Genomic DNA, 17,035 nt, shown 5'->3' with positions numbered 1-17,035 from the left:
CGTACTGAGATCATCAGGTTAAACAATTTTTAAATTTACACATTAAATTTTGTCTCTCCATTAATGTTTCCAGGGCATTAAACTTTGCTATTTCTTCACAAATTCCATGAAGCATTGCATTGATTTGTTCCCACTTATGCATTTCTTAATACTTCCAGCTTATGTAAATGGAGAAACTAATGGAGGACAGCAAAATGGTGGCAACGCTAATTATAATTACAATGGTAAATCTCTATTTTTAATCTCTCATAGTAGTATACAAAAAATTCCTTATTGTATATTTTTAAAATCCTAACCAAAAATGACGATTCCAGAGAAAATGATTGTTGGAATCTGACGAATCACATACCGTTTCATTGTGAGCAGTTCCAGCCTCATTCATATTTCAACTGGCAAGCAAGTTCAGTATTCATGCTTTCCTTAATTGTGATTTCTCATGAGTAAAAAAAAAGTAAAACTTAATAGAGGAAAAAATAAAATAAAATACTAGTGCCTCAACCGAAAAATATACGAATCTAAGAGGAAATCTAAATCAGACATAGTAATGATAGTAAATTTTCATCCTAATAGTGTAACTTTTAAATTTATCGAATTTACCATCAATCAGCATGATAATAACACCCTATTTCGCAGGTAGTTTTGACTAAAGTCATATTCTATGGTAAAAAGTCAAAAAAAGGTTAAAGTATGCTATGGTAGTCAGAGTGCTATGATAAAAATTACGTTATTTTCTGGTGTTCTCAGAGAACCGATAATCCAAGTTATGTTTACCGTATTCTGGTAGTTTTGATTATTCAATATTTCTCAGATTATTGACGTTTTGATATCCTTTAACCTCAACGCGCTGGTGGGAGAGTTAATCGGAAAAGTTCACTTTATCATAGGTGAGAGAAATTAAAGGGCTCGAAACATGAGTGAATCAGTGACGAAATTTGTAAAAGTAGCAGGAATAAGAAACGATAGAAAATTCTCGTTTGAAGGAGAAAAAAAATTTCAATTGAAATGTAAAAAGACGGAGATAAAACGTCAAATACTACAATAGTAAATATTTGTTTTTATTGTAATTGAAAAACTAATGGACAGATACCAAAATGGGGATCATAATAATTATATTTAAGTCAAAACATAGATCATAATAATTATATTAAGTTTTGAATACTGAACGATATCCAAATACACTCACTTGGTCTATTGAGTTTAACTAATTTTTTCAAACTACTCATTAACGTTTACGGTTTCTAAACTTGACAATTACCTTGTCATGATGTACTCTATTGTAATCTTAATTATTTATTTCTAAATATTTTCAGTTAATGTAAATGGAGAAGCCAATGGAGGTCAGCAAAACGGAGGTTACAATAATTATAATGGTAAATACTTACTTTTCTTGTAATTGAAAATCTAATAGAAGAAACCAAAATGGAGATTACAATATTTATATTGCAGTCGAAATATTTAGTTTTTGAATATAGAACAATACCCTTCCAGACTAACTTGGTCTATTGAGTATAACTAATTTTTAAAAGCTACCCATTAACGTTTACGGTCTCTCAACTTGACAATTACCTTGTCAATTCCATGATGTGCTCTATCGTATTCTTAATTATTTATTTCTAAATATTTTCTGTTAATGTAAATGGAGAAGATAATAGAGGTCAGCAAAATGGAGTTTACAATAATTATAATGGTAAATATTTAATTTTATTGTTTGATTTCATTATTCTTGAAATAGTAAAATAAAAAATGCCCCGAAATGCTCGTTTAGATATATAGTTTTAGAATCCTGACTGAAAATTAAAGCAAGAACAGTTGCAATCGAAAGTTGACTAGTCAGACAAGTGCGTAGTTTATAAGTTTAACAAACTTAAGTCGAAATAGTATGATAATAAAACCACATTTTAATTACCAAAATACGATAGAAATTACGGTAGAATTGGATAATTCAAAGAGCATGAAAACTCGATAAATTTGACCATATTCTAGTAGTTTTGATTCTACATTTTTTCGCATTGCATTAATGTTTTATGGTCTTTATATGAACTTTAGTAACTTCTTATCAAATCTATAATGTATTGCTTTGATTTTTTTCCTAAAAACATTTCTAAATAGTTTTTTCGAAGACAAATGGAGAATTAAATATATTATAACAGAATATGAATATGATTAAAAGTATGCCAAAATATTTTGTACAGAATAATATTCTAATGGACGTAATTAGATCATCGGGATAAACAATTTTTAAATTAACCTATTAATGTTTTCAGGTCCTTAAGCTTTTCCATTTTCTTATAAATTCCATGTTGCATTGCACTGTTTTTTTCCTACTTATGCATTTCTCAATTTTTCCAGCTTATGTAAATGGAGAAGCTAATCCAGGACAACAAAATGGCGGTTACAATAATTATAATATTTATGGTAAATAATTACTTTCATATTTAATTTCAGTGTTATCCTTTCAGAAATAAAATTCAAAATGTTCCATAAAAATTGTCTGCACTTTCAAATTCATAACTAAAAATGTTGATAAAATTTTAGTTAAGATCATAAATATATATTTCGGAAAGAAAGAAAACAAAAATGGTATTGAAAAACGGCGAAACACTGTTGGGAAAACAAAATTCCGTATGAGTGCAGGAAAAACTTGCAGGACTTGGTGCTCGATTACTAGAAAAACCTTCAAGTTACAGAGTTTAATGTTCTGTATTCTCCTAAATTTTAATTTAATGGCTTTTGGATATTGGGTAATGGATTTCGATGGCTTTTTTGTTGTCTACTCGCTTAAATATACTTTTTGTTTACAATTTTTAATAAGAATATTTGTAACAATTACCTGTTTGAATATATAATTTTGAAAACTATTTTTGTGTTTCTCGTCTTATATTTTGTAAGAATGAATCTAAAGAATGTGCCTCGGAATATTTCTGATGAAAACTGTTTAAACACAAACAACCTTAATAACAAATTATTTGTCCGTCATTCAATTGAATATTTTAATTTTCTTATAAATTTGATCCATCTTTAACCTTAAGCAAGCAGTAGGAAAGAGACGGCGAATTCCTATGCATTAGAAAACGTGAGCTTACTAATGCAAAACAATGGGAGTCTGCCCCTTTTACTTACCTTATCAGTGCTTAGCCTACCTTATTTGCAAGTGCACAAGTACACATTTTTAACCGGTAGTAATAAAAAAAAATTATTTAATGTTACTTATGAGAAAAATATCGCCTTCACTAATATGCCGTAGCAAAGCAACGGAAAAAACGCCTTGAAGACAACGATTCTAAACCGGACGTAGTAAATTTTTTGGCCAGGGGATTATTTTGCAAAACCATACAACATAATAAAAAAAAATTCTTGTTCACTTTAACAGAACTCATTACCAATGTACTACGGTAAAAATTATCGTTTTTTTTGTGTGTGTTGCCATAAAATCGGAAAACAAGATAAATTTTACCATATTCTAGTAAATTAATTTTTAAATGCTTTAATGTTTAACGGTCGTTAAACTTCACAATTTTGTATCACTTCCATGATGCTTTGTATAGATCTTTTTCCTGTGCCTGCACATTTCTAAGTACTTTTTGCAGTCTTAATGGAGAACAACAAAAGAGGGATTATAATAATGCCAAAAACATTTGTTTTTGAATACAGAATAATATTCTATTACTTGGACTGTTAGATATAAGCAATATTTGAATCTACGTATTAATGCATTAAGGTCTTCAATATTTATAATTTTCCTCCTCAATTCCATATTGCATTGTAATGATTTTCTTTTCTACATACGCATTTCTAAATACTTTCAGCCAATGTAAATGGAGAACCTAATGGAGAACAGCAAAATGGTGGTTACGCTAATTATAATTATTATGGTAAGTATTATTTCAACATAAATATGCACAATGAACCTTAATATATATTTTTATGAATCCTAACCAATATTCAAGACACGCAGTTGTGGTTCGCAAATTAAGAATTCAGAGAAGAAAAAACAAAAATTCTATTAAAATCCCGTAAATGACAGTTGAACAAAAGATAAAATTTTATTTAATGGTGGAGAGAAAAAACGGAGAAACGTTAATCGGTTTTGATAGTATATTTGTTTTTTCCTTCTTTTTATTATAAGTATCTTCTTCATAAAGTATCTTCTTTATGTCTTCTTATTTGATAACCTTCTAAAATAGAAAATGTCCCGTAAAAATATTCTACAAATATGTATTGAAGGATATATGTATTTGCGATACGCCCTATGCATCAAGTTACCGAATATCTTAAAAGTAACAATCATTATGAAAATTCGATAGAAGAAAAGAGACAAAAATGCACGCTTTACTCTTTTTTTTAGAAACCATTTAATTTATTCTCCTCAATTATCAAAGTTAGTAATAAAGTTGGAACGCAGATGGCGCTGTTAACCAGAAAAACTATGCAACATTGTTTTTTGTTGCGCTTTAATACATTCTAATTAAAGTATATTTGAATTAGAATCAGTTCATTTCGTTCTCAGACTGCAAAACGTTGCAGTGGTTTTTCTTAAAAAAATGTTTTATATTGTTTCTCGGTTAACAGTGCTAATTATAATCAAATTATGTTTTGATATAGCATTTTCTTTGAACTTAATAGTTCTCAACTGGAATCATGGTAATAAATCTAGTTCTGAGTGTTGTAAATTGGCAGTTCGGCGACACGGAGCTTTTGGAGCAAGCTCTAAGTTTTTTCAACTTTTGAAAGGTAAAGTAACGCTTGACAATCGATTTTTCGAACGATTCTGCTCATAGTTTTTGCGAGACGTCATTCTTTATTTAATAATAATTATTCTATAAATATTTTAATTGATTCTGTTAGAAAAACAATCTGTAATGAAAAAAACAGTTAAAATCTTGAAAGAATAATAAGATACAATTCACGATTTTCAGAAACTTAAGAAACATTCTACTGTGTCTGGTTTAATTGTTCTGCTTAAAATGCAAAAATCAAATTCTTAATTTCTGAATGTATGAATTAATTTGATGAAAAACTTGAAAGAAAAAAAAAACCTGTCTGCGTTGAAAATATTTTGGTTACTGGGAAATATACAGTGTTGAAAAATATTTTGTATTAAAATGTAAAATTTGTTTTCAAGACATTATAATTCAACACAAATTATGATTGTCGCATAGTGCTGGGTGATAAAAAAATTGAAAGGTATTATTGTTCCGCAACATCCCGGACACAAAATAGGTACAATTTTTACAAAAAAAAAAAAAAAAAAAAAAAAAACACACACACATTTGAAGAGGAAACTAAAGAAAAGGAATACTTTCATAGTCCAGTGTTGAAAAGAAAGAGTTGGACACCTACATCACTAATAACCAGTCTTTTTTTTTTTTTTTTTTTTTGGAAGAACTAAAACAAAATATTTATTTAGTCCTTATAGTCATCTGTTAGGCACACAATAGGAAAAAGCACACTGGTGAAGGTCTGGATAAGAGAATTTCAGGGGATCTAGTCAGAGGGCATTCTTGGACACATTGCTCAATCACGGAAAACTATGCAGGAAAAGTAGATTCCATCGCACAATGGAGGGTATGATATTGCAAATTTATCCGATGAGACAGCTGATGAGATTTAATGGCACCATCCTTCCATGCTGTCTTGCATGCACGAGACAACAGAAGAAAATACAAAAATCGAATGCGTTAAGCGCAGTCAGCCCTTAAATACCAGAAATGCTATAAACAAGTTACAGCCAGAAAAAATAGAAGTAAATAAGCAACAAAAAGGAAAATAAAAGTTAAAGTATTTAAATATTTAAGATAGTTACGGTTAAGAAACCACACAAAATGTAGAAGTAAAAGGTCTCACGTGGATAGATCAAAAAAAAAGGCGAAGCACCTGCTATTCTACGAATCTGAAGGGAGCAACATTTCAGTTCACTTTTCTAAGGGAAAGTATAAAAAAGTACGAAATAAATTCAAGGGATAAACTTTAGATCTTAAAATAGTGAGTGACTCAATGTCACAATGTCACACTATACATACCCGAGTTTACTCGGGATAATAAATGTTTGCAATCTATACACACCCGAGTTCACTCGGGATAATAAATGTTTGCAATCTATATATACCCGAGTTTACTCGGGATAATAAATGTTTGCAATCTATACATACCCGAGTTTACTCGGGATAATAAATGTTTGCAATCTATACATACCCGAGTTTACTCGGGATAATAAATGTTTGCAATCTATACACACCCGAGTTTACTCGGGATAATAAATGTTTGCAATCTATACACACCCGAGTTTACTCGGGATAATAAATGTTTGCAATCTATACATACCCGAGTTTACTCGGGATAATAAATGTTTGCAATCTATACATACCCGAGTTTACTCGGGATAATAAATGTTTGCAATCTATACATACCCGAGTTTACTCGGGATAATAAATGTTTGCAATCTATACATACCCGAGTTTACTCGGGATAAAAAATGTTTGCAATCTATACACACCCGAGTTTACTCGGGATAATAAATGTTTGCAATCTATACACACCCGAGTTTACTCGGGATAATAAATGTTTGCAATCTATACACACCCGAGTTTACTCGGGATAATAAATGTTTGCAATCTATACATACCCGAGTTAACTCGGGATAATTAGGGAAGCGGTAAATACATTGTTCATTTAGAATATAATTTATTTTAGTAAAATAAACCTCTATATAATTGATTAAATTTTTTCAGGATATTATCCTCCAAATTATTATTATTATAATGCTGATGGAACCATTAACAAGGACGGTAAATGTCTGCTTTTTTTACTTGAATAAGCAATTACTGTAATAATTATAATAAAAATTATTATTACCGAGGAAATAATAGATTAGCAATATTAAAAATAGCAAAATAGTTCAATTTTACTTAACAAATTTTTACACCATTTTATGTTCGATAATTTTAAATTAAAAAAATATATAAATTGAATAAAATTAATAAAATAATTTTTGAGAAATAGAGTTTTAAAAATAAATAGTTTTTTAAATTTTATTACTTAAGAACTACTTATCTAATCCCGCATAAATTTTGTATTTTGTCATTTGAAATTATCAATTAAAACATGTTTTTCAGTATGCTAAGGTTCAATATGCTTCAGTATGTTAAATACTCAAAAAATTATTCGAGAAAAAACTTGCATAAGAAAAATAAATCTGAATTTTAAATGTTAAACAATTAAAGAAAAAAATTTACAAAAAATAAAAGCAACATCGTTCCAAAAAGCTGCTAATGAATACTCAATTTTCGCCAAAAGAATCTTTTCACCACAAAGAAACACCGCAACATCCAAATTAAGTTAAAATACCAAGACATATATTTTCTTTCATTGAAAGAGCAAATTTTTTGATTTCAAAATCTAACTGTTGTTGTAGTTCATTTGCGTCGCACTAGAGTTGCACACTGGGCTATTGGCAACGGTTGGGGAAACAACCCTGAGGATGATCCGAAGACATACCATCACAATTTTGACCCTCTGCAGAGGGGATGGCATCCCCGCTTCGGTAGCCCGACGACTTGCACGTGAAGTCGAGCACATTAAGGTAGAACAGTTTAACGAGGACCCACCCTTGTTCTCTACGCAGACTGATCCAAGTAGTCACCCACCCGCACACTGACCGCAGCCAGTGATGCTTGACTTCGGTGATCTGTTGCGGGATCAGTCCACTGCGAGACCAAAATCTTACTGACATAAATAGTTTGCTGGTTTTATTTCACTTGTTGTTACATATATTTTTTTATTTTATAACAGTCGCGATGAAGAACATTTACATCAATCACATTTACATATTATTATTACATATCAAACTCACATTGTCCATTACAAACACATCGCTGATATCCCTGACCTCCCGAAAGAGATCACTTTCTAACGCTTTCTCAAAGTGACATTGGAAGATGTGGAACATTGTCAAGCAAAATAAATTTTTCTTTACAAATTGTGATTTCTATTATCCAACAGTGAAAATCTTCCTTGTTTATCACACTGTTAGGGACTTTTATCATTACGAGTTAGTAATTATGCAAACAAACCGGTTAATTTGATAACCAGGACCGACTAGTCATGCGTGCCGGGACATCGCAGCACATTTCGGGCCAGGGCAGCCTGACTTGTCGGACCCGTGAGGTTGTGAGTTCAATCCCCGCCAGCAGTAGACTCTCAGTGTACAAAATGGTGACTGCCGTACTCACGAAGTCCTCCAAGCTCCCATAGCAACTTAATACCTTTGAGGGTACTGGATGGGAGCATTCATTCCAAAATTATGATCGGGTGGTGTGAGAATGTGTCCTCCCTGTAAATCGGGATGTGACGGATGTATGTTGTCTTTGGACCATTCTCAGGGATGTTTCCTAGACTGCCATCCATTGCCCAGTTGTAGTGCGACTTTAATAAAACTAAGTACCGTGTGCTCAATTCAGAATATAAGGCTTATAAGCCCTAGTCAAGCTGAAAACCAGTTAGTAAAAGTGAGAGAAAACATCCTATCGATACATCAACGGTTACAGTCCCGCAGTGGACTGATCTTTAAGACACGGTTCCCAGCAGATCACCGAAGTCAAGCATCACTGGCTACGGTCAGTGTGCGGGTGGGTGACCACTTGGATCAGTCTGCGCAGGGACCGAGAGTGAGCGGTATCGGTCCTCGTTGAACTGTTCTACAGTAAAGTGCTCGAGTTCGCGTGCAGGTTGTCGGACTACCGAAGCGGGATTGCCAACCCCTTTGCAAAGGATCAAAATTGTGATGTCATGTGTTCGGATTATCCTCATAGATGTTTCCCATACCGTCGCCATACCCCATTGTGCAGCTCTAGTGCGACATAAATGAACTTCAACTACAACTATCAATGGTTAGAGCTTTATTCGAAAGCGCTACGCCCATGCTACAGAACTTCTGACGAAATGGTGGGATCGCTCGCAAAGGGAGGTAGATTTCTTCACTAGTTCTTAGCGCCTCCTGGAACAACTAGAATCGAGATGTTTCGTCAGATTTAATTTGAGTAATGGGCAAATACACAATCAAGTTCAGTTTTGCCCAAAACATCACTCTAATCAGTTCTTTAATCTCTTCTTGTTGACATTTGTTTCTAATTACACATCGAATTTTTTTTTTGTCCTGAAATGCTAAATTATTATTTAGTCTATTGTTTTAACTAACTAATGTGTTCTTTTTCTTCATACAGCTGAAAACTCTCCTCCAAATAACAGTGAGTTTACTAAATCTTTATTTTCTCTCACTATAAAAAAAAAAAACCTATTGAGTTATTTTTAACGCATGCAGTTAACCCATTAACTTCAGTTCCATAAATCACTTTGCGTTGTACTCAGAATGTCCCGAATTAGACGATTAGTTTTTCTAAAATTTATAAACATCAAAACAGTTAAGATTAAAATGAAGTACTTTGAAGTAAAGTAGTTCTCTGGTACCTGGTAATATAATTCGTGGTCCACTTTGAATGTTATGATTCAGTATTAAAATGAGATACAGTTGGCCAATTTTTATAATGGACTTAGAGAAAAAAAAAATTCTTTCCTAAACCCCTGTCTTTTTTTAGATTTTTTTTTTTTTTCAAAAATTTTTCTACGGCTGACGCTATAAATTCTTTCAATCATTTTTTTATACATTATGTTTTTATGTATAAAAATTTCATTAAGACTGATTAACAACGCTATCATTCATTGATTAAAAGATTTTGAAAAAAATGTGATTTGCGTTGAATTTTCTTTGATTTAACGGTTTGCTAATCGCAAACCCATCTAATAAAAAAAATTACGGTCTAAAAGAATTCTAAGAGAAAAATTTAAACCTTGTCTTTTTTTCTATCAAATTTGTTTTCTTGTTGTGGTGACATGGGTGCGAACAAGTTTAAAGATGTTTCATTATCAAAATTTCATGTATACGTTCTTTTTTACATGTGTTTTTCAAAATATCACCAATTTAAAAATTTTGTACCAGGTTTTAATTTCTCTTAATTGCAGCGCCATCTATAGAACAAAACGCAAAAAACAAAAACTCAGAGTTAAATTGCTATCTTTGGGTTATTTGTTCTATTATTTATTGGGTTATATTCTTGGTTATTACATTATTCTCGGGTTATTTGTTATTAATTGCCTACAATTCACTAAAATTTCCTTCTAATACTTTTTCTTTTCATCTTTTAGATGAATTTAATGCTAACGTAAATTACTACAATAACTATCAGGGATATTACAATAATTATCCGCCAAATAATATGCAATACAGATACTATACAGGTAAGAGAATGTCTTCTACAATTTTTATAATTACTGATCAATCTTCTTTTGTAGGTATTGGAGACATATTTTTCAATATATATACATATACAGAGAGAGATTTTTTCTATTTTCAAATAATAATCAGTTTATTAATTTATATTAAGTTTGTTTAACAGTTTGCGTTGGATTTTTCCATGCATGACAATGATGGGCCCTCATTACAGGAATGTTGAGAATTGGTACAGGTTTATCTAGCCATGAAAATATAAGACAGCCACGAATTTTCGATATCTCCTGCTACTTTAACAAGGATCCTGAAAGGGAATTGGTTGGAAGAATATCCTTAACTTAATCAAACGTCGTTCAATTTTTCATGCTTTGTCAAGTCTGCAATCGATATTTTTTCCTTAAAAATTTTAAAATTAAAATTAACTTTCCGTTGTTAATTCTTGTTTTTTTAACCGAACCAAAAATAAAGGTGGAGACCAGTTTCATCTAGAAGTGGATAAAGGAGGGCTGACGAAAGTTGACAAAACAATTAATCTTCCTGACTATAAAGGAAATGGAGCTATGGCCAATTTCAACATTGATGTTAATGGTAAGATATAATATTTAATGATTATCTTTCAAAATTATCTTGTAAAACATATAAACTTTAATTGTATCTCAGCTGAATGTACAGCACAACTGCATTTAAATATTTTATTTCCTCAACTCCTCCACCGATCCTTATACTTTTTTAGTTTTAAACAATTATACAGTCAAGCCCCGTTATAGTGAACATGGTTTATAGTGAACTCCCGGATATATCGAACAAAATGTTCGTTCCCGTGCGTTACTATTCACGTATAATGTTATTTAGTGTACATAGAGTGAACCAAAGGAAGAGAGGATAGTATGAACTTTTTCCTGTCTTCGACTGATTTTTTTCCTTATTTTTTTTTTAATTTTAAAGTTTATACATAAAATTTTTATTTCCAATGAGCCGCACAATCGGTCTTGCCGATGAGCAGACCTAGTGCGTTCTCCAGAGGTGGTATCCACTCTTTCAGGACCACCACAATGGGTGAGATACCGTTGGTCATGTTAATTTGGACGTCTAGTTTCTGCCACACTAGATGGCAGCACCGAGACTCTATTTGGATGCTAAAGTGCATTAGGAATTTAATTTTGCCGGAAATGCCAAGAGCCAATAAAGCACTCCAGGTTTCTTTTACATGCCGCATAATCATACGACATGGCCGCTGAGGATTTTCTGCATCCCGAAAATCCGGTGTCTGGGCCGGGGATCGAACCCGCAGACTTGGGCTCAGAAGGCCAACGACAAACCAACTGCGCCACCCAGCCACATAAAATACATACATTACAAATCCAGATACAAATCCAGAATTATACATAAAATACATACACCGATTCTTAAAACCAATTATTGACTGGAATGTAGGCATAAGCATTTTTTTCTTGTTTGCCTCTTCTGTCTCAGTTTCCCATCTCTAAATTTTTTCTAAGCAAGACGAAGAGTCATAAGATCTAAAAGTTAACACATTTTGAGTTACTATATATTGTTTTTTTAATAATTTTTTTAACTTCTTTTTATGGGTGATTTATTTAAATAATGTGTCGTAAAAGAGAGCAATTCGGAAAAATGAGTTATAATTGTTTGCAGTATGGATATAGTGAACTCCCGATTATGGTGAACTGAAATTTCGGCTCCTTGAAGGTATCAATCAAGTTTTTTCACCGTTCAGCAGTTGCCCGCGTATTCTGATTTCAATTTCAACTACACGGGTGTAAGAAAATATGCAGATTATCTACTAGAACTACTGGACTGTGTACATACGTTGATACAATACAAAGTATTCAACAAATGTAATATACACGCATGATCGTGGTATGAAACAGCGGTTGCAGAATAAACAACAACAAAAAAAATGGGTTTATCGGGGGTATAGGGTTCCCTCTTACAGATTATACAGGCCTTGCCGCTTGACTTCCTACCTGAAATAAGGCAGTTTACAGTTTCCCGTGGAAATCGGCCTGAATTGTCCTGTGGCCATTTCATGCCTTCCGACTCCAACGAGTGTTGCGCACGATCATGCATGCGTATTACAATTGTTGAATGGTAAATTTATTTCGTAGTGTATCAATATATATGCACATACCAAATGTCACTAAAATCGATCGTGTAGTTCTGGAGATAATCCACCAAAGCTGCAAATTTCTCACACCGGTGTATTTTCAAGAAATTATGCGATTTAGTAATAATTTAAAATCTGTTCGGGCAGGCGTAAACAACACACAAGCCACTGTAAGTTAGAGTTCTGGATATTTCAGTTCAAAGTTGGCAGTAATAAAATTATATCCTTCCCTGTCGTGAGATAAGAACTCCATTAAATACTCTATTTACACATTCACTTCTTAGAGTCTTTGTGAGGAAGACTATGCCAACCTTCATCTATCAAACGGTACTCCAAGATTGAGTCGAGTTAGTATGTCTTATATACCAAGTTTAATAGTCGTAATGGTTGTAACGCCACAATACTGCCCCACCAGAAAATTTTTTGTCTCCTTATCCACTAATCGATCATGGTGGCTCATAGGCGTGACCTCAAACTAATTAGTGCTAAATTACAGAATCAACCACAACTTTCTCTGGAGAAACTTTTTTTCCTCATGATTTAGATGTTAAAATATAGGGAGAAACAGCCGCGATGGCTCAAGGGACAGAACGTTCACCTTGGAATGTGGTGAATTGAGTTCAAATCCCAACTATGGCTGCTCGATACGAATTCCGCATCCGGCTTGCACCGACCACACTGCTGACGTGAAATATCCTCAGTGGTAGACAGATCATGGGTTAGAGGAATGCGGGTTAGCTCCATCAAAAAGTCCTCCACGATGGCAAATTTCTCCCAATACTCGATCCAGGAGCTCCCTTGTCTTCTGAATTGGGTTCAAAATTACAAGGCAACTGTAATTGAGCATTAGTTGTCGCAAACCCGTAAGATTGTCTCTGCTGTTCAACGACGGTTATGAAATAAAAAAATAAAATATCACGAGTATTATCGCTAACAATAATCATCGAACACGATAGCGTCACGAGTATTATTTGACTGTTATTTGATATTATTTTATTACTTGACTTCAAGTATTATTTGACTATTTATGGAATGCAATAATATCGTAATCATTATCTACATATACAACGATGTATACTAAATACGACTATATCGTGAGTATTTTTCTGATGATAATAACCGATTACGATAATGATGTGTGTTCAGTTGATAATTTTCAAATCGATATAATACCATGATTATCACCAACAACGATGCTTATCGAGTATGATAATATCATGAGCATTATTTCTAACAACCATTATGAAATACGATAATGTGGCAAATATTATGGATACCGATAATTACTGAATATGATATCGTTATCATTACCAACAACGATAAATAATGTGGAGCATAATTTATTACAATTATTTTAAGTGGAGTATAATTTATAACAATAATTATTGAATATAATATTAGCATATACAGTCTCTGGCTAAATTATTAGACCGTAAAATTCTGTGTAAAATCTTAATTACTCAGGTGATACTTTACAGCTTTATTGTTTTTACGCGACTGAAACCTGTTTGCACTTGTTTACGTTCGGGAGTCAATTGATAAAATTAGGCGATATATCATATAAATGTGACGATTGGAGAAATTAGACGATATATTATACAAATTTAGTATATTTATTATATCAGGTATTATATTAGTAAATTGTAATAATTAGATCAAATTCTTAGACGCACTACAGTTTTTTAATGACACATTTTGCACGAGTTTTATATGCAATACTTATATATTTAAACATACGTGTAATGGGTTTTTATTCAAGACCAAGAATAACAAATATTGTGTATGTGTATATGAAAGTTTGAAACAAAAAACAAACAAAGCAAGCAAAAAACAAAAGAGAAAATTCTCTATTTAAGTATATACTCGTTGTCCTCTGAAACTTATTTTTGATGATCTTCTTTAATGCTTAATCTCAGGTTTATTCCGAGCTATAATCCAAAAGTAGACAGCGAACTTGTTCTTGTCCCATCTTCCTTGATATTTACGCTCCATATCTCTGATATATTGATGGAGCCTTTCCCCTCGTTCTTCGCTGACTACTCCTAAATTTTCAAGAAAAAAGTCCGCGTGAGTGAAGGAAATGCATTTTTGCACTCATGGAGCAACCCAACGTTTTAAATTTGTCCAGCATTTTCATTACAATTTCCTTATAATCATGATCCTTGTAATAACCCAGAAATTTACTGACGACATCTTTGAAAGCAGCCCAAGTTTCTTTTTCCGCTTCTGTCATGTTAGTCTCAAATTTTTTATCCTTCATGAGTTTGCAGATATCAACAAATATCTCTGGATCAACAAATATTCCTTCTTTCAACTTAGCTTGGGATAAACCGAGAAACTTCTTGCACAGGTATTAGAAACAATTACTATCTTTTGGAACAGCCTTGACAAACTGCTTCATTACACCTAATTTCATATGTAGCGGAGGTAACAGTACTTTTCTCGGATCAACTAAGCTGTTTAGAATAACGTTCTTGGTACCTGGGTCAAAACGTTGTCTTTTCGGCCATTCTTTTTTGACACAATGTTGAGTCTTGTCACGGCTGTCCCACTCACAAATGAAACACGGGTACTTTATAAATCTCCCTTGTTGACCAAGAAGCATGGAGATAATTTTCAAATCAGCGCAAATGGTTCAACTGTGGTTGATATATTTTATTTTGTTCAGGACGAGAGCCAGGTTTTCGTAGCATTCTTTTAAATATACTGAGTGTCCAACTGGTACTGATGCATACTGGCTCCTATGATAAAGAAGAACAGCTTTGAGGCTTCTTTCAGATGAATCTATAAACAGCCTCCACTCATCTTTAGATGACATTAAATTTGCTGATCCAGGAACATCAGAACAATAGACCTAGTTCTCCTCTTCATCAAAGTACTTAATAAATTCCTTTTCACGATTCCTGTACCAATAAAATGATGTTCCTTTGGCCAATAAGTTTTTCCTTTCAGTCTGGAGCCTAACAATTCAGCTGCCTCTTTCAAAAGGCCAAGATCTCTAGTCAGATCATTAAGATCAACCTGAGAGGAGGGCTGAGGTAAACCGGCTAGAGATGGTTTATATTCGATATCGGAGCCTTGAACTTCTGGATGTTCCGAGTCTGAAGACTCTTGAGAGATGATTGGTAATTCAGCTGGAGGCAGAGGCACATCGGGTCCATGAGGAACGGGGCGTATGGCCGATGGAATGCTATCAGAATAAGATATTAGTCTTTGATTTTTCCGGTTATACCCACGAACATGGCTGGAACAAAAATAACAATCATCAAAGTGGTTTTGGGGCTCCCTCTACGTCATAGGAATTCCAAATCGTAAAGCAGTCTTCTTTCCTTGATGCAATAAGAGTAGATCATTGAGACACTGCACACAAATTTTATGAGGTGCCCAAGATTTGTCCTGATCTCCGAGTTTCATGCCAAAATATGCGAGATAAAGTTGTCTTACATAGTCTATAATGCTCCTCATGCGATTTTTAACAGCATTATATTCGCCGCATGTATCACAAAAGTCATCTGGGAAATTTTCACAATGTTTTGAACTCAAAGCCATGTTTCACGAAACGCACAGAAAAAGCTAACTTTAAAATGACTCCCTATCACGCTTGCTAGGGTTTCTGAGAGGTCAGCGGACCTAGATAAGGATTCTCACGGCGCTATTGGTAGGAAGACATTGTTACAGAGAGAGGGACAGTGACAGGAAGTAGTGATAGAGGGGTACTTTTATAGATTTGACCAAATTAGAATGCTGGTCAGTCAAGAAGGGAAGAAATTCAAAAACGAAAACTTTTTTATGGTAAATGTTCATTAAACCTCCAGTAAAATTGAATTTTTCAAAAAAACGTGACGTGATGGAAATTTTTCATTATTATTTTCCATTTCAGCACCAAAAAATACATTAAGTTCAGCTGTCAGACCTCTTGTATTTTTTTCATCGCAGGCCAGTGTAATTTGACCAGGGACTGTATATGGTTTATAAATACCATTTGGGTTTCAAATATATTGACCAATGCAAAAATAATGTAAATTGGCTAATCGTGGAAATATCATGATATATCGAGAAATACCATTATTTCTCGACTATGTACCTAGACATGAAAATTTTAATATTTTTCTTTTAGGTAACGGAGACGGAGCAGCTTTTTATAACTTTCAACAACCGAGTAGCAATCAAAATGCAGGAGGAGAAACTTACAACTATTATTATTTACCACCACAGTACCCAGGACCTCCTCCTGGACCTGAACCATATCCTGTGCCTGTACCATATCCTGTGCCAATGCCGTATCCTGGACCACCCGGAGCATATCCAGTGCCACTACCATATCCTGGACCGCCCGGAGCATATCCTATACCACCCGGAGCATATCCTGGACCATTTCCTTTCCCGCCATTTCCACCAGGTATTTATTTAACTGTAAATTTCAAAATATGCAGGTTTTGATAATAAAAAAAATTGTATGCAACATTAAGAAGAAAAAAAAACATATAAAAACGTACCCTACACTGCTATAACCTAGAGTGCCTAGAGTAAAAGAGTGTGGACAAGGGAGAAACGATTCCTGATAGGTGGAAAGAAAAACTTTACCGCCGGCGGCGATAGTGGAAAATTCGCCATTGGAATTACAC

The 17,035-nt window shown here is 33.3% G+C and overlaps 1 protein-coding gene across 12 annotated transcripts in view; it reads left to right on the top strand.

The window, feature by feature from the left end:
- The window catches only part of LOC107437419 (uncharacterized), an 87,124-nt gene that overhangs the window by 30,229 nt on the left and 39,860 nt on the right, over nt 1-17,035 (top strand). For 7 of the 12 annotated variants that reach the window (XM_071182849.2, XM_071182852.2, XM_043048679.3 and 4 more), the window contains 9 exons: nt 159-224; nt 1,311-1,370; nt 2,350-2,415; nt 3,807-3,872; nt 6,729-6,785; nt 9,219-9,242; nt 10,198-10,290; nt 10,751-10,870; nt 16,528-16,809. In XM_071182849.2, the coding sequence (XP_071038950.2) occupies nt 159-224; nt 1,311-1,370; nt 2,350-2,415; nt 3,807-3,872; nt 6,729-6,785; nt 9,219-9,242; nt 10,198-10,290; nt 10,751-10,870; nt 16,528-16,809 (834 nt within the window). The remainder of the gene's footprint in view (nt 1-158; nt 225-1,310; nt 1,371-2,349; nt 2,416-3,806; nt 3,873-6,728; nt 6,786-9,218; nt 9,243-10,197; nt 10,291-10,750; nt 10,871-16,527; nt 16,810-17,035) is intronic. The other 5 variants (XM_071182864.2, XM_071182863.2, XM_071182862.2 and 2 more) reach the window with 1 other exon arrangement.

The sequence above is a fragment of the Parasteatoda tepidariorum genome, chromosome 4 (genome assembly GCF_982258835.1).
Source record: "Parasteatoda tepidariorum strain Cologne lab strain chromosome 4, Ptep-v5.0, whole genome shotgun sequence".
NCBI lineage: Eukaryota > Metazoa > Arthropoda > Arachnida > Araneae > Theridiidae > Parasteatoda > Parasteatoda tepidariorum.
This window is presented reverse-complemented; position numbering and strand designations above follow the sequence as displayed.